The 24,033-nt window shown below is 43.9% G+C and overlaps 1 protein-coding gene across 5 annotated transcripts in view; it reads right to left on the bottom strand.

The window, feature by feature from the left end:
• ICA1 (islet cell autoantigen 1) overlaps positions 1-24,033 on the bottom strand; it is a 133,894-nt gene that overhangs the window by 13,359 nt on the left and 96,502 nt on the right. For 4 of the 5 annotated variants that reach the window (XM_074984687.1, XM_074984689.1, XM_074984688.1 and 1 more), the window contains exons 7-12: positions 22,385-22,510; positions 21,779-21,877; positions 9,797-9,891; positions 6,706-6,755; positions 966-1,028; positions 816-860 (exon numbers count right to left, since the gene is read on the bottom strand). In XM_074984687.1, coding sequence (XP_074840788.1) covers positions 816-860; positions 966-1,028; positions 6,706-6,755; positions 9,797-9,891; positions 21,779-21,877; positions 22,385-22,510 — 478 coding nt within the window. The remainder of the gene's footprint in view (positions 1-815; positions 861-965; positions 1,029-6,705; positions 6,756-9,796; positions 9,892-21,778; positions 21,878-22,384; positions 22,511-24,033) is intronic. The other variant, XM_074984690.1, reaches the window with a different exon arrangement.

The following is a 24,033-nucleotide window of genomic DNA, read 5'->3' as shown; positions in this document are numbered from 1 at the left end:
ACCAATCTGACTGACTCAGCTAGTGTTTTTGAGTCAGAAAAGACCGTGTGGTCTTCTGAGATGAGTAAATTACAAGCAAATGAAACCACAGCATGAAGTGTTATTGCATTTTCATAAGATAGCGCTGTAACTAAAATGTGTCATGAAGATTAGTTGGGGCTTTCTTAAACGGAAGTGGGGACAGAAGAAAAAAACATGCTTGAGGAAAGAATAGTGACTACTACTCATCCCTTGGTACTGACCCTGGTCTAACCAGCGGAAGATGTGAGCAGAGGGTATATATTTGTTCTCCTTGGTGTGAATAAAAACAGCATAGCTGATTTAACAAAAAGAAGAGTGAGAATGCAATGGTTCTTTTAAGTTTGTAAAATTGCTTAACACCGTTGTTTTTGCTATGGAAATCCACCATATTTCCAAAACAAATGGTAGCGTATGTAGGGTCAGTACCAATCATGGTGATAAGGTGAGCACAAAAGGCAAAGAATAAACAACAGAACTAGTAAATATTATGGGAAGGATGGGAATGAAACTAACGTGTAACATTAGCTCCACTGAACCAAATATGAAGTGCATCTGTTTGCCAGCAAGACAATTACATTTTAAGGCATGTAAATTGAAGTACAGTAAAACCTATTATACTCAATATCAATATTTCAATATCAGATTGAGTGTCCACAAATTAAGACTGCAGAGCTGAATTTCTTTAACACTATTCAGTAATGTAGGTGGATTATCTCATTTAGAAAAAAGTAAGATAAAAATTAGTGTCTTGCTTTTGCAAAACTGATAAACATACAAGCATGAATTTCACATACCATTTTCTTCAGGTTTCAGGTCTAATAAATCATCTATGGCACCTACTGGTTAAAAAGCAAAGTATAAAAAAATTATTAGTTATTCACTGATTTCTTTATGCAATCAATAGTAATAAATTATAAAGTAAAGCAATTTCAGTGCAGGTTTACCTGAACTCTCTTTATGATCAAAGCTTCCTCCTAAGGTAGAAAGGATGTCTTTCCTATCTTCAGCTGTAACCAAAACACATGAAGCTAGTCAAACCAAGTTCTCTGGTAGTTATATAATATCAACCACCTAAATGCGACAGTGATAGTGATTGTGAAATTCCTAAAGAGAGAAAGAGAAGTTACAAAAAGAGGGGAACCCCCCAAAAATTATTACTATGGGAGATTTCAACTATCATTGTATTGATTGGGTACACGTCACATCAAAAGCAGCTTCAGAGATAAAATTTCAGACACCATTAATGATTTCTTCTTGGAGCAGCTAGTCCTGGAATCCTCAAGGGAAGAAGCAATTATTGATTTTTATCCTAGAGTGGAGCACAGGATCTGGTTAAAGAGGAGAATGTAGCTAAACTGCTTAATAATAGCAACTACAATATAACTGCATTTAATACCCCATCACAGTAGCATCTAACTTCAAAAAGGGGAACAACACAAAAATTAAGAAGCCAATTAAATAGAAATTAAAAGGAAAAGACAGAAGAGTGAAATGCCAGCAAGCTGCATAGAAACTATTTAAAAAACACCACAGCAGAGGTTCAGATTAAACATATCATCTCTCCCCAAACAGTTAGTGGTAAAAAAAAAAAAAAAAGTCACCATGGCTAAGCAGTCTAAAAAATACTGCTGGAAGCAAAAAGCCATTCTTTAAAAATTGAAAGTCAAACCCTACCGAGGGAAACAGAACAAACTCTAGCTAGTCAAGTGAAAAATATAAAAAGCAGGCCAAGAAAGAATTTAAAGAGCAGCTAACAAAATACACAAAAACTAATAGCAAAAATAATTAATAATAATGAAGTATAGCAGAAGCAGGAAACCCTCCAAACAATCACCAAGGTCACTGACTAACCAAGATCCAAAGGAGCACTTGGGGAAGACAAAATTGTTGTAGAAAAGCTAAATGAATTCTTTGCATTGACCTTCATTGCAGAGGACATACAGGAGATTCCTACATTTGCACCATTTTTTTTTAGCTGTCAAATCTTAGGAACTGTCCCAAATGCAGCATCAGTAGAGGTGGTTTTGGAACAAACTAATAATAACCGTAAAAAGTCACTAAGGGACTGGGGACATGGCAAGTGGAGGATACAGGCTTCCCTGAGCAGCCCTGGCTCCCTGTATGGCTCACATAAGCCGTGTCTACACGTGCACGCTACTTCGAAGTAGCGGCACTAACTTCGAAATAGCGCCCGTCACGGCTACACGCGCCGGGCGCTATTTCGAAGTTAACTTCGACGTTAGGCGGCGAGACGTCGAAGTCGCTAACCCCATGAGGGGATAGGAATAGCGCCCTACTTCGACGTTCAACGTCGAAGTAGGGACCGTGTAGTCGTTGCGCGTCCCGCAACTTCGAAATAGCGGGGTCCGCCATGGCGACCATCAGCTGAGGGGTTGAGAGACGCTCTCTCTTGAGCCCCTGTAGGGCTCTATGGTCACCGTGGGCAGCAGCCCTTAGCCCAGGGCTTCTGGCTGCTGCTGCGGCAGCTGGGGATCCATGCTGCAGGCACAGGGTCTGCAACCAGTTGTCAGCTCTGTGTATTTTGTGTTGTTTAGTGCAACTGTGTCTGGGAGGGGCCCTTTAAGGGAGCAGCTTGCTGTTGAGTCCGCCCTGTGAGCCTGTCTGCAGCTGTGCCTGGCACCCTTATTTCGATGTGTGCTACTTTGGCGTGTAGACGTTCCCTCGCAGCGCCTATTTCGATGCGGTGCCGCGCAACGTCGAAGTTGAACATCAATGTTGCCAGCCCTGGAGGACGTGTAGACGTTATTCATCGAAATAGCCTATTTCGATGTAGGCTTCACGTGTAGACGTAGCCATAATGGCACAGCTCTGGCTTTGGTTTAGCTATGGGGTGGTGCTTTGGAGGGAAGAGGAGGAGCAGGTACTCCTTAAGCACCTGCCTGCAAGGGATGAAAAAGAAAAAAAAACATTATGGAGAACATCAGTGTGGAACATATATATGTGGAAGATCCCATGCAGCCAGTGGTAAAACATCATTAACATTTAAAAAATTATAGACATTTTTCTACCACAGAAAGTATTACATACGAGATCAGGTAACACTGCTTTAGACCTCCTCATGAAGATAAAAATTAATCAGGCACTGGACTGGAAGTTGGTGATTGCTTAGGGGCCAGTGATTGTGACCCAATTACAAGAGGGCAGTCCCAACCCATGTTCCCAAAAATAATAATTTCCCAAGCAGAGAAAAATGATGAGCAAAACTGATTGTGCAGGAAAATATAAGCAGAAAAAAGTGAATGAAAATGACTGCTTAAACAAGAGCTTAGTACAAGGCAAGTGTGGGGGAGAGCGGGGAATAAGTGGCTCAGAGGCTGGATGTGGTTCACCAGGATTAGCCCCCTGCAGGCCACAAGATGCTTTATATACCTGCACAGTTATAGGCACAACTGCTTCCAGTGCCCATTGGGTGTGTTCTGCCATTCCCAGCCATTGGGAGCTGCTGGAAGTGGCATGGGCTAGGCCAGGGACAGACTGGAGGCAGCAGTTAGAGATTTACAAAATCAATATCACAAATGGAAAAGAATAGGAATGCCAACTTCTGAAAAGTGATAGGGAAACCTAGAGACAGACATTACAAAAAAATCCATATGTGGCAGGGCTAAGGACAATACATAGGAGTTTAATTAGGAATAAAACTCCTAGCAATGGGAAAAGCCAGACAAGGATGGTAAAAATGTTGATAGTAAAGCAGATTTCTGCTCAGGATTCAGAAAGTATCAGGATTGCATACTAGTGTCAAAGCACTTTCCAGTCCATTAGAAAGAAGGGTATTCAGGTGCCTTATGCCTACAGCCATCAATGGTGCCTTGATTTCAATGGGTGTTAGGTAGCTGAATAAAACTGAAGATCTGGGCCAGGGTAAACTGCATCTCTAACAGGGATAAACATTTTAAAATCAGCCAGTTCAGACACCTTACACCCACATTTCTAGGAGTTGGAGGAGAACGTCTCTGGCCCACTGATCTTAAACTTTAATACATCTCTCAATACCAAGGACATTGCAAAGGAAAGGACAAGTGCTAATGTATCAATATCCAAAACAAAAACAAACAAAAAATGAAGCCAAGGGACAGGCTGGTTAGCAGGACATCAACTTCAGACAAAATAATGGAAAAGCCAATGTAAGGTTTAATAGATATAAAATTCAAAGTCAGAAATATAATTATATGTTGGTCAACATGGTTTTCCTAGAATCATAGAATTCTAGGGCTGGAAGGCACCCCTCAGGAGGTCATCTAGTCCAGCCCCCTGCCTAAAGCAGGATCAGTCCTAACTAAATCATCCCAGCCAGGACTACGTCAAGCCGGGACTTAAAAAAAACTTCTAGGAATGGAGATTCCACCACCTTTCTAGGGGTTTGTCTACACTTGCCCCCAAGTTTGAAGGTGGCATGGTGATCAGGGTGACGGGAGATTACTAATGAAGTGCTGAGGTGAATACGCAGCACTTCATTAGGCTAATTTTCCCCAGCAGCAACTCCAAAGTGTCAAACTTCGAAGTGCCCGCATGCGTGTAACCACTGGCACTTCGAAGTACCTTTACTCCTCAAAATTTTCTAATTCTAAACACCTTCAACAGTTCACATATATTAGATCCAGATGGTTTCCCCTTCTCAGTCAAACTTGTAATCTCATAGAATTAAACCATTCTGATTAAAAAGTGAGCATTACCAAAAAAGCACAGGTTCAATTGATTACAATATAGCTAACAGATATAAAACAAGCAGTTGCCAACAGGGAATCATCACTGAACACGAAGCGTTTCTGTTGGGATTCCAGAGGGTCAACATTCCAGAATGTTCAACGTTTTCATTAATGATCTGGAAGTAAATATAACTGTGGCTAAAATCTGCACATGCCGAATATAGGCAGAGTGGTAAATAATCACAAGGACAGGGCAGTGATGCTGAGTTATGTGGCTCACCTGCTTGCTTGGGTCCATTCAAACAAAATGCATTTTAGTATAGCCAGATGGAAGATTATATAGATAGGAACAAGGAATGCAGGCCATGTTACAGAATGGGGACTGTACCCTGGAAAACAGTGATTCACAGTCACAATGGAAAAGCTGCAGGTGCCACTGTGATGTTACTGGATTTTTAGTCCCCTTATTCCCATCTGCTCATGGGAATAAGGGGACTTGGAAGTAGGCGGGGTCCTTTCAAAAAGGAGTCCCATTGGGACGAGCCACACAGTGGCGAGCCGCGTCAATTTCGAAGCGCTGCGGCCGCCCGCATGCTAATGAAGCGCTGAATATGCATTTCAGCGCTTCATTAGTAAACTTCAAAATGGCCATTTGCGTGGCCATTTCGAAGTTTGGGGCTAGTGTAGACATAGCCTTAGATTTTAGATTCGAAAGGACTGGCACAGCATACTGTTTTGGATAAGATCCAAGTACATACTGTCCTGGAGATGTGGCTAGACTCTTTGGGGCCTGGAAGAATCTGTGTGGATTTGGTGAAATAGGCTTTCATAGTACTTTACCTGTGTAAGGACAATTGCTGGTTTGGGCATTAGGAGCAGCTGGAGAATCTGTGGGTTTCCTTGCATAGCTTCTGTCTGGCCAGTGGGGCTGCCAGTGGTAATTCTGTGGCTGGCTTGTTTTGACTTCTGAGAAAGAAATCCCAGCCCTGGCTGTAAGTGGGCCAGTTTTAAGCAATTTCCCCAGGATTGGTTCTTTCAGCTGTGCCCATAGCCCCTTATAATATTGTAGCCATGCTGTGGCAGAAAGAACTAACACAATCTTTGGTTGTATAAACGGGAACACGGAGTAGGATCCAAGAAGGTAAGTTCATCTCTGTGTAAATAGCATTAGTCAAACTGATACTGGTATACTGTATGCATAATTCTGGTGTCCACTTTAACGAAAAGTTGAAAAATTGTAGAGGGGGGCAGAAAAGAGCCACCAAATACAAGGGCTGAAGAAAATGTCTTGTACTGAGAAACTTAAACCATAATCTTTAATTCATCAAATATAAGACTGAAGTGGCTTGACTCATGTACAAAGAAAGTACTTCAGGGGGTCTCAGTTGGAGATCATGACCATTCAGTCAGTTGTGAGGTTATTACATGGGTGGGTCATGAGCTATCAGTCTCCATCCGGAAACTCCACTTCACCTCCAACATTTATAACAGAGTTAAATATTAAACATGTTTTTAAATGATATGGAGGACACACTCAGAAGCTTGGTGTGTGAAAAGTGTCATCAACAAAAATAGTATGAGAACCACTGGAAAAGAGAAAAATGTTCAGAAGAAAAAAATATTGGATATTAAAATACAATAAGAACCGATGTCTAAAAGCTGAAGCCAGAGATATTCAGATTTAGAAATAAGGCACACAATTTTAACTGTGAGGGTGATAAACCAGTGGAGAAAACTATCAAGGAGAAGCAGTGGATTTGCTATCCCTTCATTTATTCAGATCAAGACTGGATGACTGAAGTGTGTGTTCAAAGAAGCCAAACGAAAGTTACTGGGCTCAAAAGAAGAGTAATGGGGTGAAATTTAATAACCTGTGACAGGCGGGAGGTCAGAGCAGATGATGTAATAGTCCCTTCTGGGTTTAACACCATGAATTTCTATGAAATAGCTTGCAGAAGATAATGCATACATTACTTAGATCAATACAACTGAGAAACATCAGGACATAAAACAATACCTGAATAGGTTGATTCCTTGTTGTGGTTTTCCTCATCTAATGAAATCAACCTTAAATTGGAGAGGAAAAATATTAAGAGCACACTTAGATGCTTTAATACCATCTTGTAAAAGGTAGAAATTTTACATACCTTTCCTTCTTAAGTTTTACCCTAATAGCATTACATGAGGAGAAATAAAACAGTAATTAAAGTTAATCACTTCACAACTATGGTGGTAAACTCTTGCCTTCTAATATTGTGCCTGCAAAACCTATGCAAGATTAAAATTGGGTTGAAGAAGAACTGTCAAGTGGCTAACATTTAATTTTTTTAATCTATCTAAAAATCTGTATGGACCACTTACAATGGATTCTGTGTATCCAGATTTTGTTTTGCTACTTGTCACTACAGAGCTGTAAGTTCCCATCCCACACAAAAACATCTGACATTCTTCCCTACGTCAGCAGTTAAATAATATGAGCCAGATTCACTCCCACTATAAGTCTACCAAATCCAGTACTACTATCCATGTCGGATTTAGCACAGCTTTGGAAAGAATTAATCAACAGTGCTGATACACAATGCTGCCTCAGTTTCAACAGGCAGCACAGGGTATGGTTTACATGCAATTTTTATTCTAACACACCATTTTGATTACTGATATGCTTAACCAAGTGGATGCAGTTAGGTATACAACTATCTATATAGCTTTTTCCCCCAACATAACTGCCTTCACATTAGTGGGAGCTGCACTACTTTAACTATGCTAATACAATAAAATCAGTACAAGTTGTGTGTATAGACAAAACAAACAAAAAAACCTCCCAGCCATCCTAATTTAAGTATGTGTTCAAAACATAAGTAAATTCAACATCTGTCAAATGCACAAAGGGCAAGGTTTGCATTACTGATTTAACCAATAGTCTCTCAGTTAAGCACCAGAAGAATAAATGGCCCAATGAGAGTCATAGAATACTAGGACTGGAAGGGACCTTGAGAGGCCATTGAGTCCAGCCCCTGCCCCCATGGCAGGACCAGGTACTGTCTAATATAATTGGAAATACACATTTCCTAGAACTGGAAGGGACCTCAGGAAGTCATCTAGTCCATTCTCCTACCCTCTTAGCAGGACCAAGCACCATCTCTGACATGTATTTCTTGCAATCCCCTAAATGGCCTCCTCAAGGATTGATCTCACAACCTGGGGTTTAAGCAGGACAATGCTCAAACCACTGAGCTATCCCTCCCCCTCTTAATGTAAGTTCATTAAGCAAGGTACTGAATTCATTTTCACTCCCTGCTAATAGGCCAGTTATTTCATGGGATTTTATATTTATTTTCTCTACGTCCTTAAAATGGATATTAATAGTTTTGTTTTAAGGAAGAAAACACAGGAAACTTTATTTACACTGTAACAGGAATGCAGGCAGCTTAAGGACTGAGGAATTTTCTAGGCACAAGTTCTGAATTTGGAAGGGGTGGGGTAAGCTTCAGATAGTAATCACTGAGGTATAGGACTGGAAGAGACCTTTAGAGGTCATCCAGTCCAATCCTCTGCGCTGAAGAAAGAGTCTGAGTAAACTGCATGTACCATGGATAAACATTTTAACATCACACTAACTAGCTGTTTCCTAATACCCTTTCCCTTATTCTAGAAGTTCCTTTTTCAGCTTTAGGAGAATTTTTTTCTGTGATTTTTTTACTCGTGTCTCACAACATGCAATTGATTCAGAATATCACTGCAAAAAAGATTTCTCCTTTCTAGTCTGTACAACCCTAAAATAGGATTCATTAAAAAAGTGCTAGCTATCAGACGGTATCTTCCGCTTCTTTTATTGAAAAATGCAAGTCCTTCAAAAATGCTTTTAAAACCAAATCACACAAAACCCGATAAGCAGCATTAAAATTGTTCTTAATTTAACATCTGATCCTTATGTAAGTGCTTTACTTGGATAGTGAAAAAAAACAGGTGGCACCAGGATTACATCCTTGTATCTCCTTGCAACTGAACCTTGACATTTCCATAGGGCTGCACCTACACTTGCATTCCTCTTTTGAAGGAGGCATGCAAATGAGGGAGATCAAAAATGCAAATAAGACACAGATTTACATACCCAGTGCCTCATTTGCATATTCTTTCAAAAGAAGAAAACCAGTGTAGACGCAGCTCTTTTGAAAGTAAATCCCATCTTCGAAAGATCCTTCCTTCCTATCTTCCTGTTCTCACCATTCCTCGGATCAGTCACTCCAAAGACTAACATACAACCTATTTACATATCCCTCTCATCTCAAAGTCACACGTAACTGAAGTCAACAGAATCAGCTCACTTGCAAAGTACATGCTGCTATACTAGATTGACAGGCAATGCTGTATACATTATAAAACTAACCAGTTCCTAAAGCAAGCAGGAATTCAGTTCCTGTTCCCAAGTGTAAGGAAAAAGGTATAAAAGGGACAAAAAATGGAGTGCAATAATATCATTTCTCTTGAATTAAGTATCAGAGGGGTATCTGTGTTAGTCTGTACCTATCTGCAAAAAGAACAAGAAATCCTGTGGCAACTTGTAGACTAACAGATTTACCGGAGCATAAGCTTTCATGGGCAAAGACCCATTCCATCAGATGTTGCATCTGACGAAACTGGTCTCTGCCCACAAAAGCTTATGCTCCAATAAATCATTTAGTCTACAAGGTGTCACAGGACTTCTCATTGTTTCTCTAGCATTAAGCTGTTTAATGTTTTTTTGGTTTTCTTTTCTCCCAGTTTTTGAATTTTTCTCCATTTTTACATAGGAAGAGTAAAAAAAGAAAGCAGTTAATTTGAGGGCCTAATTGTACTTGTTTCATATTGTTCATTTTTAGTTTACAACAAAACTTTTGTGCTTGGCTCTTTGCCTTAAGTTCTCATATATACATGGCAGTATTACAGAAATCCATCCACTTTTATCTCTATTTCTCCAAATCTCTAGTGTTCAAGTGAGCCTTTCTTTACAATTATAAGTGTGACAGTCTTCTCACAATAACCTTTCAAAAACAGACAAATTCAAAGATGAATTGGAACGCACAGCAGGGTGGATTTTTTTTTTCTGAGATGCAGGACATGTGACTTACTGACTTTGCTGATCCTCCACTGATTTGGTGCTTACAGTCTGCAAATCTTCCTTTTCAGCTCTCTCAGTTAATTTATTTACAGGATCTTGTAAGCTCTAGATCACAATCAATACATCAATGAAAAAGAAAATGGTATACAGGGAAATGATAATATTTCATGTGACATCAAATTGGCCCAGCTGAGTCTGCATAAAACCGCAAAATACTTTCACAGTATTGAGGCCCCGTGTGAAGCAAGGACAAAATACCTGAAGGAAAAAACATGCTAGCACAGGGACTGTATATATAACATGCAAAGAAGCAACTGCTCACTATACATTTCCTTTAATGACCATTCATTTCTGAAGGAAGCCTCTTGGCTGTTGCAAAACTCATTCTGTTTCCAATACATATTTAAGAAAAATCTGTTCTGTTTGCAGCCCACACGCTGACACAGTAGGGTCTTTTTTTTTTAAGATGAACTAGAATTAAAAATAAAATGAAGCCATTTGTTGTTCTTCACACTGCTTCTTAATCTCCTCTCTCTGGCACAGCTACTTACGGTACCCTGACAACTTAGCTCACATGCAGACTGTACGAAGGCCACACCTCTGTCCTCAGCGTTCGGGTGAGTGCGCTGGCTACTGACCACAAAGCAAATTTATTTTTTGCCATCTTTGTGTGGAATCAGGTGTGTGCCACCACCATTCTTGCAGGCACTTGCCTTCCAAGAGAGGGTTCCCATCTGTTGATTCAAAGCAGAGATAGGCAGCTCCCCCTATCCTGAATGTAGGTGCCTAATTTCCTGAGAACTGATATCTCCTCCCATGAATCCTACAGGGTGCTTCAGTGCTTGACCCAGATCGTGGATGCCACCGGGTGGTGAGACTCCTAAAAGTCAGGGGTTACAACACTTACCTCTGAAATAACTAAATCCCTTTGTGGATTTGGGACCAGATTGTAAACTTGTACCTGCGAGAGTAGATTTTTGTGCCTGTGCAAATCAGCACTAAATTCAACAGAATTCTCTGCAGGCATAAATGTGTCTTGCAGAATCAGGATTTATATTTGTATCTTATTCTGTGCCAAACAGACTATGTGCTTGTAACAAACAAAAATGGTGCAGATGATATGATTTGGAATACCCACCAAAGAGGATCTGTTCAGTAAGGAAATGACACTTTTACTACCCCTTTACTGAGAAATGCACTGCAACGTGTTCATTTTACTTTTCTGATATTTAGGATAACTTTGCTAAGAGACAACACACATTGTGCAAAGCACACTCAGTAGAGAACTTTCATAATTTGTATCCAGAGTATGATTAAAATCAACTCTCACTCCAACTTCTCCACAAGATCACAAAGGAAAGCTAGAGTCACCAGCTCATCTGCCATATGGAAAATATTCCCACTTTTCTAGTTAAGTTTGTTTTCACTGCTCCCCTGCTGACCTGAACAGATTATTCACCAGCGGGTGCATTTCTAGCTCCTGCTTATATAATTTTGCTCCATGTTTATATGGAGGCAGCCAGTTGTACTCATTTTACCTTTAGTGTTTTAGGAACCAAGCTAATGGACTTGCCATAAGATACATCTTGCACAGTTTTTGTTTTCTTTAACCCAAGTTTATTTTTCTATAAAGTAGCCTAAGTGAATTTAGTGCTGGATTAAAAGCATTGGAGACTTGAGGTGTTTATGGAGGCGGAGGAGGAGACCACATACAACAGTAGTGCAAGCTTCCCACGCCGTGTTGTATGGGAAGAAAAATCACTCCCTCTTCCAGTTCAGTCCGGGACCTCTTTGCTTATACTGCCAAAAAGGGCATTAATTGACACCTTTTAAGATGGGCATTGTCGTTTTGGGAAATGGACACTGGCTCCTGGAATGAAGTCACCCTTGTGTTTCACAGATAACATACAACCAGTAGTAATGACTGGCCTGCATTCAAATCAGTGTCCAAAGACAAAGTCTTGCACTATTGAATTCCATGGGAGTTTTTCCACCGACTTAAACAGGCACAGAATTAGGTTCCAACACATTAAAGGCTTTGGTGAGATGCAGCAGTTACATGCACTGCACAGAACTTGATGGGAAGAGGGCTAAAGTGGCTGTAAGTCACCTTTGTGTCCTACTGATCATCGGCTCTTCCAAAGACCAAAGAGGTCCCTAACAGCCCTTGGAGACTTGCCTAAGTTACAGAAGCCTCCTATGGTTACCACATTGACCACACCACTGCCTTGAATCTCTGCAGTACAGCATGCTGTGGCCCTGACCTTGACATAGGCTTCTGTCTCCCCCACTCTCCCTATGTAGTATTTTGCTGGGTCCTCAAGATGCAAGCCTTATATTTGTCTTCTAAAGTACTTTCAGAGGAGAGACCCTCTGCCAACCATACATGGAGATTTTAAGGCCCTTTCTCTCTCACCCTCCATATTACCATACCATTTCTCTGACCCATTCAGCTCTTCACTCTGACTTTTATTGGCATTTAATAAATAAAATTTCCACTATGATTTTTTTAACTGGTCTGTATTCCAAAAAGTTTTCGGTAGCCATGACATAGAAACGATAACAGGAGATTGCTCCTTTTAAAGACTCAAAGATGGGACAAAAAATCCTCAGTATTCCCTTAATGAGGCAATTATGGGGCAACTGTTGCTCGACCATAAAAGGAGCTTTTGTCCCACTTTAGTTTCCTTCTTTTTTCTTAAGAATTTTATTTATTTGAATGGACTTATATTAGCAGCTGAATGAAAATTAGACATATATACACCCACCCGTATTTCTTTTCTCCCACTAAGTCAGTGAGCCAGGAAAAGTACAAGGATGCTCTCTAGTCCTACTGTCCAAAATAAAGACCTTCTCCCTAGGAAAGTGTTATACACTTTTCAGCACCAAAGTCATCAAAGGTATAAACTTTACCAAACACCAGGTGCAGATATTTTTACCTCAGTATCAGTTAACTCAAAATGGTTTCAGTAGCAGAGTGGTAAAAAGTTCTGTGACCTTCTTTCATTCTAGCTGATTGATGGCACCAATGCTGAAAAATGGCTGCAAAAGTTCCTTGTGCAGATGAATGTAAAGAAAAAAATGCCCTGTTAGACTAATGCGAGGACCAGCATGTTCACCATCCCATCTAGCGAGTAAAATCAGTGCTTAATTTGCACCAGAGCTTAGCTCTGACTCCTCTGGTTGGTAGTTCATCTTCCTGGCACCTGTGATCTTGCTGCATCAGTTATGAATATAAAAGAATTGTCTGAGCACTGACATCTTCATTATAAATTAAGAGTGAGTAAAATGTGGGAAAATAAACAGCAGTCAGGAGGGATGATATACATAAGAAAAAGACAGCAGGCTAGAACAACCCTTATAAAGTTCTTTTTCAGCCAGAAGTAGTGGCAGAGCTCAATACCCAGGTCTCATGATGCCTCTGCTCAGGATTTACACTATTTCCAGATCCCTGAAAGCAATATGGGGGGCGGGGGGTGGTGTCAGGAATTACATTGTCAAAAATACGAACAGGAATTAATGAAACAGTAAAGTAACTACAGCAAGAAAGAAACAATTAAACAATATAGAAATGAGTTTCACTCATGAAAAGGAGCAAGTAATGTATATACCCACACATCTGTCAGAGTAAAATTGTTCAAGTTAGTGAAACTAACATTCTACATGTCTGAGCATCCCATTCTCCTGAATAATCCTTTGGCAAGCAAATATCTCCCCTTCAGGATGCATGGAGTCTTTAAACATTAATACACATGTTTTACCAAGCTCAAAACTAAGAGTCAGGACATACAGGCTGCAATAGCACAATTACACTACACTCAGAATACACCCTGAAGCAAAGAAAAAAAATAGACTGCTTTTCATGACAAAGCTTGGTAAGCATCTCCAAAGACAATGTTTTCTTTCCAGAAGAATCCCAACAGGCATTTCAGAGGCTCTTAGTTTATCAGATTGTTTAAAGTAAGAAACTGTAACACTGATTTTTAAATAAAATCTTTGGTGTTCCATGGAAAGTGGTCACCATAACAGCTGCCAAAAGGAAGAAATTGCTAATATTAAAGAACAACTGTCTTAAGCATTTATCCCAAAAACTTAGTTATTTTTGTGAAACACTTCCACTAACCCTTCATGTAGTTAGTTCTATGCTGCAAATTCAATATCAGCAATCAGCATGATGTTCCCAGCATTGCAAATGTCACAGTGAAAAACCAAAGAGCCATATTTTCTCAACCGGGGAGGCCAGCATTACAGATTATAATTATATAATTATATAAGATTATAAGGTTATATAATTATATAAGATTATATACAGATTGCCTCTCATAACGAGGCAAGCACTGTGTATGCTACATTTTGGAATGTTCATAATATTTATAGCTACAGCTTATTTAAGAGAGCCTTTATCATATACACACACAAGCAATCTAGATCACACTTTGAATTACTGAGTCTAGATTCAATTTTGATTTACATTATGATCAAATATTTCACACACGAGGAGTAAAATCAGAATAATGTTGCCTATCTGAAAGATCCTGCTCCACAGGGATCTTTTATGCACGGAAATAAGTATGTTGGCTGCCCAAGTTCTCTCTCAGCAAGATATTGAAAATGTGTCCCATACATTGAGATCCAAAAACAGTATTTGGCTGGTTATTTACAATACATGCAAAGAAACTCACTTTTTTAAGACTAAGTTAGAAGGGCAAATACCTTAATACCAACAGAAAAAAAAAATGCCACACTATTCAACAACAAATATATTTATTTGTTTCAAAGCATAAGAAAAGAAAGTTCTTAAGTGAGCTTCAGTATAGTATGGTCAGGCACAGACTGCCCTAGCAATCATGCTATCAAATAAGGATCCAAATTAAAGACACTGCCACAAAAATCTGTGATATATCTGAGTTGCACTTGAGGCAGGTCAAGGGGAACCAATGGTGGCTTTATGACATGCCTGATCCTGAATCCAACTTGGGTCAGCTTTGATCCTGTGTGCAATTTGCAGCAGACTATTATATATGCCTCACAGCCTATTGCTTTGTTCCATAGGGCTATCCTGTTCATCATCCTCATCTTCTGCACCACTAGGGACTGAAAGATGTGTGCACAGGAGCCAGTAGCGTTACAGTAACTGAGGATTATTCTTAGCTAATGGATTCCTCTTCTGGAACCTTTTTGATGTGTTGTTCTCATTGTTCTTTGGTCAGTGGAGGTTAGGAAATCAGTTTTTGTTTTTTTTTAAGCTGTTGCACAAGCAGACCTAGGTTGACAATTTTGGTTGGACATATCCCTTGAGTTTTCATCATAATATAATTTTAATTAAACATTAATCTTTGATTCCTCGGGCTCCAGAACAATCTTGAAGGACTTGTGGTGCAAATAAGATCAGGCAGTTTCAAACTTTGCTGTGTAATCAATACTGGGCAAGACGCTATTTTAATTTTAACTAACTAGCTCACAGATTTTTTTAAAAAAGAAAGGGTACTCACTGTAGTAACGGTGGTTCTTCGAAATGTGTCCCTGTGGGTGCTCCACATTAGGTGTCGGGCTCGCCCGGCGCCGCAGATCGGATCTTCCAAGCAGTTTCTGCCGGACCGCGCATGCGCTGGTGCGCGCCGCTCCCTTGCGCGCTCCTGGCCACCTTCGCAATCCGGTCCCCGCCAGTTCCTTGACCAACCGCCTCGGATGCTCCTGCAAAACACTAAACAGAGATCCGAAGTGGGGAGGATGGGCGGGTAGTGGAGCACCCACGGGGACACATCTCGAAGAACAACCGTTACTACGGTGAGTAACCTTTCTTTCTTCTTCAAGTGTCCCCGTGGGTGCTCCACATTAGGTGACTACCCAGCAGTAACCCAAGATAGGAGGTGGGTAATCGGATTATGTGCAGCTTGTCCACGAGAGGACCGCTGTCGAGAGACGGGTATCCTCTTGGAATATCCTGTGAAGGGCGTAATCTTTGGCGAAGGTGTCATAGGATGACCAGGTCGCCGCTCTGCAAATGTCTTTTAGCGCAACGCCCTTGAAAAAGGCTGCTGATGCCGCCACCGCCCTAGTGGAATGAGCCCTGGGCGTGGCCAGTAAAGGAGTCTTTTTGAGTTCGTAGCACATTTTTATGCAGGATACGATGTGCTTCGAGATTCTCTGCGAAGAGAGACCTTCTCCTTTCGATTTGGGAGCGAGAGAGACTAGGAGTCTATCCCTTTTCCGGAAGGACTTGGTCCTGTCTATATAGAAGGCTAGCGCCCTCCTCACGTCCAGGAGGTGTAGGCACGCCTCTTTGTTAGAGTTATGAGGCTTTGGATAAAACGAGGGTAAAACAATAGGTTCGTTAATGTGAAACTCAGAAGAAACTTTAGGAACAAAGGCTGGATGCAGCCGTATGGTTACCGCCTCCTTGGAAAAAACAGTGCAGGGTGGCGTTGCCATAACTGCCGCAAGCTCGCTCACCCTGCGAGCTGACGTGATTGCGAGAAGAAAGGTCGTCTTTATTGTAAGGAGGCGGAGGGAAACCGTGGCCAAAGGCTCAAACGGTGGTCCCGTTAGCACATAAAGCACCAAGTCCAAGTTCCACGAAGGTGGAAGCGGTTTCCGAGGGGGGTATAGGTTTACCAACCCTTTGAGGAACCTGGTAACCATGGGATGGGCGAACACCGTGTGCCCTTCCTCTTTGTGTCTGAACGCCGAAATGGCAGCAAGGTGGACCTTTAAGGAGGATAGTGAGAGGAGTCCTCTCTTGAGGTCCAGTAAATACTCTAATATCACAGGTATAGGCACCAAAAGGGGGGCCAGCTGTTTGGTAGAACACCATGCCGTGAAGCGAGTCCATTTCTGCTTGTAGGTCTTCCTGGTGGAAGTCCTCCTGCTACTTTCTAGGACTTGCTGCACTTCCTCCGTACATGTGCTCTCCAGGGAGCTGAGCCATGGATTAACCACACGTGTAGTCGCAGGCCTTGGGGGTGCGGATGCACTATGGACCCCTTGGCTTCCGTGAGCAGATCCAGCGCCACTGGAAGGGGCATCGGTGGACAGTCCGACATGCGCAGGAGTAGGGGGAACCATTGCTGTCGATCACACGTTGGCACTATCAGAATCATTCAGGCCCCTTCCCTCCTGGCTTTCTGCAAGACTTTGTGGATCAGCACTGTGGGAGGAAAAGCGTAGAGCAGGGGGCCCCTCCACGAGATCGCGAATGCGTCCCCCAGGAACCCCTGTCCCAGTCCTGCCCTGGAGCAGAATCGTGGGCACTTCTTGTTGTGTTGAGTGGCAAACAGGTCTATCTGGGGAAAACCCCATGCGTGAAAAATCGGTCTTAGCAGATCGGGACGGATCTGCCACTCCTGCGTGAGTGCAAAACGCCTGCTCAGCTGGTCTGCCTTCACATTGTGAGCGCCTGGTAAGTACGAGGCTTTCAAAATTATATTGTTGGCGATGCACCAGTTCCATAACCGGACTGCTTCCGCACATAAGGCACAGGACCGAGCTCCTCCTTGCCGATTTATATAAAACATGGTGGAGGTATTGTCTGTATTGATCCCGACAACTTTGCCTTGTATATGGTCTCGAAAGTGTCTGCAGGCGTTGAACACTGCTCTGAGCTCCAGTATATTTATGTGCAGTGACTGCTCCATGGAGGACAACAGCCCTTGAGTCACCTCTTCGCCCATGTGTGCTCCCCACCCTATGAGGGAGGCATCGGTAGTAAGGAAAACCGATATTTGTGGTTGGTGGAAGGGTACCCCTGTTAGCAAGTTTTTGGGGTTTACCCACCATCGCAGGGATTTGCGCACCTCTGCTGTGGGCAACACCACCCTGTGAACGGTGTGTGCTGACGGTTTGTATACGCTCGCCAGCCAGTGCTGCATGCTGCGCATGTGTAACCTGGCGTTCTGTACTACGAACGTCGCCGCTGCCATGTGGCCCAGCAGCTGTAAGCACGTAAGGACTGGCACCGTAGGGCTGAAGGTGATGACCTGCACGAGGGAGCCGATGGCCTGAAAGCGAGTCTCTGGTAGATACACTCTCGCTGTAATAGAATTTATGCGTGCCGCTATGAACTCTATGTCCTGTGTGGGGTCTATCTTTGATTTTGCCAGATTGATAACCAGGCCGAGCGAAGAGAACGTGCCTGCTGTGACACGTATCATGCGTAGTACCTCCTCCTTCAAGGCCCCTTTCAGTAGGCAGTCGTCCAGATACGGGAATATAAATACCCCCTGTCTGTGCAGGTAGGCTGACACCACTGCCAAGGTCTTGGTGAAGACTCTTGGGACCAAGGAGAGGCCAAATGGTAGGACCTTGTATTGAAAATGTTCTTTGCCTACCATGAACCGGAGGAATCGCCGGTGAGCCGGATGGATAGCTATGTGAAAATACGTGTCTTGTAAGTCGAGGGCTGCGAACCAATCTCCATCGTCCAGTGCCGTAAGGATGGAGGCGATTGTGATCATCCGAAAGCGTTGCTTGCGCAGGTACCGGTTGAGGCCTCGAAGATCTAAGATGGGCCTCCAGCCTCCTGTCTTTTTCTCCGTGAGGAAGTACCTCGAGTAGAACCCTTTTCCTTGCAGTTGCTCCGGCACTCTTTCCACTGCCCCTATGAGCATGAGATGGTCTACCTCTTGCTTGAGCCTCGCTACGTGGGAGGCCTCCTGGAGGTGGGCCTGGGTGGAGGTCGTGGTGGTGGGAGCGACTGGAAGGGGATGGCGTACCCCGTGGCTATGATCTCCAGCACCCATTTGTCTGTGGTGATCCTTTGCCACTGGTCGTAGAATGGTTGGAGGCGATGGTGGAATAGTCGCTTCGGATGACCTTGTGCGATGGTAGTGATGGCGCAGCCCTGGATCTGTGTGTGTCAAACTTGTGGCCTTTGGCCCTGCCCCGAGGATGCACGGCTCTGTTAGGAACGTCGCCTGGGAGTTCTGTACTGCTGGTGCTGTTGATGTCGCCCTTGCTCGTAACCCCTGTGGTACTGGGGACGCTGTTGCTGGTATTGGTACCGTCTTTGTTGAGGGTAGTACTTTTTCTTTCTGTATGGAGGGGTGTAAATCCCCAGGGTCCTAAGTGTGGCTCTTGAATCTTTACTGGAATGAAGGACCGAGTCAGTTGATTCAGCAAACAGCTTCTGCGAGTCGAAGGGAAGATCGACTATCTTTGCCTGCAGATCCCTCGGTATACCCAAAGTCTGGAGCCAGGACTCCCTTCGCAGCACCACTGCCGTAGCTGTGGAGTGTGCTGCTGTGTCCGCAACATCCAGGGCAATCTGAACTCCCGTCCTCGAGGCCGCGTAGCCTTCTTGCACAATGGCCTTGAGCACCGGTTTCTTGTCCTCTGGAAGCGAGTCCATGAGGGAGGTTAACCTAGTGTAGTTGTCGAAATTATGGTTCGCTAAATGCGCTGCGTAATTTGCCATTCGCAACAGTAGAGTGGAGGAGGAGTAGACCTTTCTGCCGAACAGCTCTAGCTTCTTGGCATCTTTGTCTGTTCCCCCTGTCTTGAATTGAGATGTCTTTGATCTTTGTTGCGACGACTCCACCACCAAGGAATTTGGTTGTGGGTGGCTGAACAGGAACTCCATGCCCTTCGCCGGCACGAAGTATTTCTTATCCGCTCTCTTGTGGACAGGCGGAATAGTCGCAGGGGTCTGCCATATCATAGTGGCGGACTCCAAGATTGCTTCATCAAGCGGTATTGCTATTTTGGAGGAGGCCGGAGGTCTCAGATTTTTGAGGAGCTTATGGTGTTTCTCTTGCACCTCTGCTGTCTGGATGCCTTGCGTGAAGGCCACCCTCTTAAACAGCTCTTGAAACTGTTTGAGATCGTCCGGAGGATGGACGTCCCTCGGGGCCGTAGCCTCGTCCAGGGAGGAGAGCGAGGAACCACTAGGGTACGCCTCTCTGGACCCTTCCGGATCCTGTTGGTGATGGTACATCCCCTCGCTGGAAGCTTGCAAGGGAAAATCTCGGGGTTCCATAACCAGTTCCCCCTGAGATACTTGAGTCTCTGTCCCCGTTCGCGATTGCCCTCGGGGATACGGGACCGTCTGTGGGCATCTTTCCCTGTTAGATTGCCGGTGGTGTCTATGCCCCACATGATAGGGGCGACCATGGCAGTATAGGCACTGTTCTTGGGAATGTGACCTAGACCACTCCCTTGGTGCATACCCTCTGCGTCTGGGGGAGCGAGATCGTCGAGAGATCTGGGACACTGGAGAGAGCGATTTGTGATAGTATTCCAGTGGCTCAAACCCCAGGAAGAGTGAAGGTGGTCCCAGCCAAGGCGAGGCTGGTTGTAAAAATGGAGACGGGGGCTCCGGGTAGGCTAGGGGGGACCCCTGCCTTCTGGTTGGAGTCTGCAGCATAAGCGGAGGGCTGAGAGAAAGCAACTCTGCAGCCCTGTCTGGAGAGGGGCTGCGGTGCCTCGTTTTGTGTGCAGCCTTCCCCCTCCCTTGAGGAGGTAACTCCACCCCCTGACATGTAGGGGATCTCGGCCCCGTCCACGCCTTGCTCGGCACGCTCATGGGCGGTGCCGCACGGGCAGTGTCCTCCGGTGCCTGCGGGCTACGTGCCTGCGTGCTCTGCACCGCCGGTTCCCCGGGGGTCGGTGCTGCTGCTTGCGGTGCCGCCGGTACCGGCACTTGTTTAGCCACCGCCCTGCCTGCGGTGCGGGGCGACTGTTTGATTATCGGAGGCTGAGCCGCCTCCACGTGGCTCTCCGTGCCGCCGCCAATCAGCTGTTGCTGCGGCTGGGGGCTGCGCGCTCCTCCTGTCCCGCTCACTGCTGTTGCCAGCAGGGATCGGGTTGGGGAGGCTTTCCTCCATTTTTGCGCTGATGGGGTGAGGGAGGCGGCTTTCCTTTTATGGGCCCCGGAGGGTCCCTCCTGCTGCGGCCGCTCCGGCACGTCTGGCTGGAGGGCCTTGTCGAAGACCAGCATTTTCAGCCGCATCTCCCTGTCCTTCCTTGCTCTGGCTGTTAATTTTGCACAGAAGGAGCATTTCTGCGTGACATGGGACTCCCCCAGGCACCTTATGCAGAGACTGTGCCCATCAGACGCTGGCATTGCCTCTCGGCAGGACTCACTTTTCTTGAATCCTGAAGAGGACATTGTTGGTGAGTCTTTCAGTTGTTAATGGGTACTTAGCACCTTCTCTGTGCTGTTTTTCCCCCTCTCCGATGGCCTGCTACGGCAGGAGGGCTAATGGCCCTCGGCTCCTTCCTCCGGCGCTCCGCTTGTTACTAGGACTGGACTGAATGCCGTCCCGCTTGTTGTTTCTTTTTTTTTTTTTGAAAATAACAACTGGCTAACTTAACAGTAGCCTAAGAACTTGAAAACCTTAAAGAAAAAACAGTTAAAACCATTGAATACGCTAACTTGGCCGTAGCCTAGTCGGATTCCGTCTGCAGCCGATGGCGGTTAAGAGGAACTGGCGGGGACTGGATCGCGCACGTGGCCAGGAGCGCGCAAGGGAGCGGCGCGCACCGGCGCATGCGCGGTCCGGCAGAAAGTGCTTGGAAGATCCGATCTGCGGCGCCGGGCGAGCCCAACACCTAATGTGGAGCACCCACGGGGACACTCGAAGAAGAATGTTTTGTTTCTTTAGTGAATCCCCAAATTGCAGTGGTCAGCCATTTTTCACAATGGGGCAGAAAAGATCATGAACATAAGCTCTGAGAATGTTTCACATGCAGAAGTTCTACTGCAATCCTGAAATTCCATCCAGGCCTACTGACAAGGTGGGGGAAGAGAGGGCAAATGAGGCAGTTACTGCAGGGCCCAATTTTTCAAAGCGGCATGGAGCTCCAGTCACCACCACTGCTAGGCAATGCATGACAAACACCCCACATATGAACATGTAACTAAAAAAAACCATGTATAGCTTCTCTCACATTTATTACCAAATCACTCTCATGGTTGATCAATGGATACATTTAAAAACACACACACACACACACACACGCACGCACGCACGCACGCACCCTGTATGTTCCTTACCTTTAACATAGTGAATTCATATGGCTGATAACCTTTGAAACTTTCATGGATAGCTGCCATGGTGTGGGAGGTTTTTTCCCAAAAATGAAGAAGAGTGGTCTATAAATAAAGTAATATTTCAGTACAGCATTAGTCAAATAATCAGTATTTAGTGAAAGCTTTCATTTTCCTAATGATTTAGATCAGGGCTCTGCAACTCCCCACACTGGTGCCAAAGGTGGCATGCAAGATGATTTTCATTGGTACTCAAGGTGGGAGCTCAGCCCTACCCCATGCAGCTAGGAGCTTACGCAAAGCCATGCCACCTGCGGATTAACAAAAGACCAGCTAATGCTACCAACCACCACCTGAATGGTAGAGCTCTGCATCTTAATTAATTAACGAAGCTGTGGTAAGTAGGACTATTAGTGACTTTTAAAACTATCACCAGCACTTGGACCATACATATAAGTCAAAAAGTCAAATTTCAGCACTTCGCCTCAGAAAGGTTGCTGAACCCTGATTTAAATGGTCTTATACTTACCAGCATATTGTCACACAACTATAATATGAAAAACATGCTTTAAGGTTAGAAGAAAGCTTGAGGTCAAAGTGTTCTTTGAATACCTGATATGTTGTTAAAACATGAGACAGGAGGTTACATCTACTTGCTCCAAGAAGATCCACTTTCTGACAAACATCAGTCTTCAATTTGTCAAAATTTAGTTTTGCATGACGTACTTGTGCTTGAACCTTCAAATATAAAGAGTGATTTAATCACAAACAGGCAATGGGGAGGGGGTTGGAGCAGTTTTTTTTTTAAACGATTTAAACTTGTCCTGTTTCCACCTACCTAGCTTAGAAGCTTATAAAAATAACTGAAAACAGTTCAGCACACTTATACAATTGTCAGACTCTCCTAATTTTCAGAAAATTATGTAAAGACAACAGGACTAGTTAAAAGTTTCCATCATGCTGCTGAATGTTGCACCAAATTCCCAGTGAAATGAGAATTAAGCATCTTGATTCATGATAGCAAATGGTCTTATTTTTCTCTTGTCCTTTTTAGTTACCATAAGTAACTCTATTCATTTACTAAAAAAGTTATGCTTTAATATGGACACACACACAACTTAAAATGCACGTAAAATATTATTTAAAATGTGCTCGCTACATAGTGTCCTTATTTTTTACAACCATCCGTAGGAATATACACTCAAATGCTTTGAGGATGATCACTTTATTTGGAATTCAATGCCTCTTCCTGAGCATTACTTCTGAACCTCCTTAAACCGGGCATCTGTGATCCAGGAACACCTATGGTTTGGACCTCCACATGGCTGGCGCACCAGTACTGAATCCCCACTTTAGGGAGGGGGAGCCCTCGCAGACTGGTTCCAGGTGAGCCACAGTCCAGATCTGGCCCGTGGGCTCTGCATGGCAGGGAAAGAGTAAGCAGCTCTCATACAGCTGCTCTCCCTTCCCAGCCGTTGCAGGAATGGCAGCATAGCGAAGCACTTGTCTGGAGGCTTTTCCCCTGCTTCTCCCACTGGCCTCACATCACCAGGGGCATGGAGCCAGGGGTATCCCTAAGAGTGGGGTCCCATATGTATCCCACCATATGACCCCCATCTCCTCACCCATCCTCCCCTTCCCAGACCCCTCAGCCCCCCAGCATGCCCTGAATCCTCCCTCACTCTCTTCCTCCCAGCCTCTGCACCCCAACCAGCATGCTCTGCACCCTCCCTCCTATCCTCCCAGACCCTGCACCCCCAATCCCAGTGAGTTAAGGATTTATTTTATGATGTTATTCATGTACAGTACTCTGAAAAGGGTTGTATATGCAAAAGCTTTCGTTACAGAATTTGTTTACCCTTCATATTATTGTAAACACCCCCAGCCTGGAAAATTCCATAATCTGGCATAGCCTATTTCCCAAGGTTGCCAGATTAAAGAGGCTCAAGTGTATAACCAAAGTATTTATTGCTTATCTAAAAATATATAATTATCATATGAATACATCTCTCTCAGATACAATCAAAACCGTGCTGTAATATTCATAAATCACTCTGTGATCAAGTGAATGAAACCATCTATGGTCATTATTTGGCTACTTAGTTCACATCTGACTATAGTCTAAGCTAAATTGCAACAGTTTAATTCAATTACAAAAGTTCTCTTTCAAAGCTGTCCTTACAAGAACAGCCGCCCTACATATTTTAATATAAACACTAGAACGCTCTTATCCTAGGTAAACAGGCATATGGAATTTCACA

This window comes from Carettochelys insculpta, chromosome 2 (genome assembly GCF_033958435.1).
Source record: "Carettochelys insculpta isolate YL-2023 chromosome 2, ASM3395843v1, whole genome shotgun sequence".
NCBI classification, from domain to species: domain Eukaryota; kingdom Metazoa; phylum Chordata; order Testudines; family Carettochelyidae; genus Carettochelys; species Carettochelys insculpta.
This window is presented reverse-complemented; position numbering and strand designations above follow the sequence as displayed.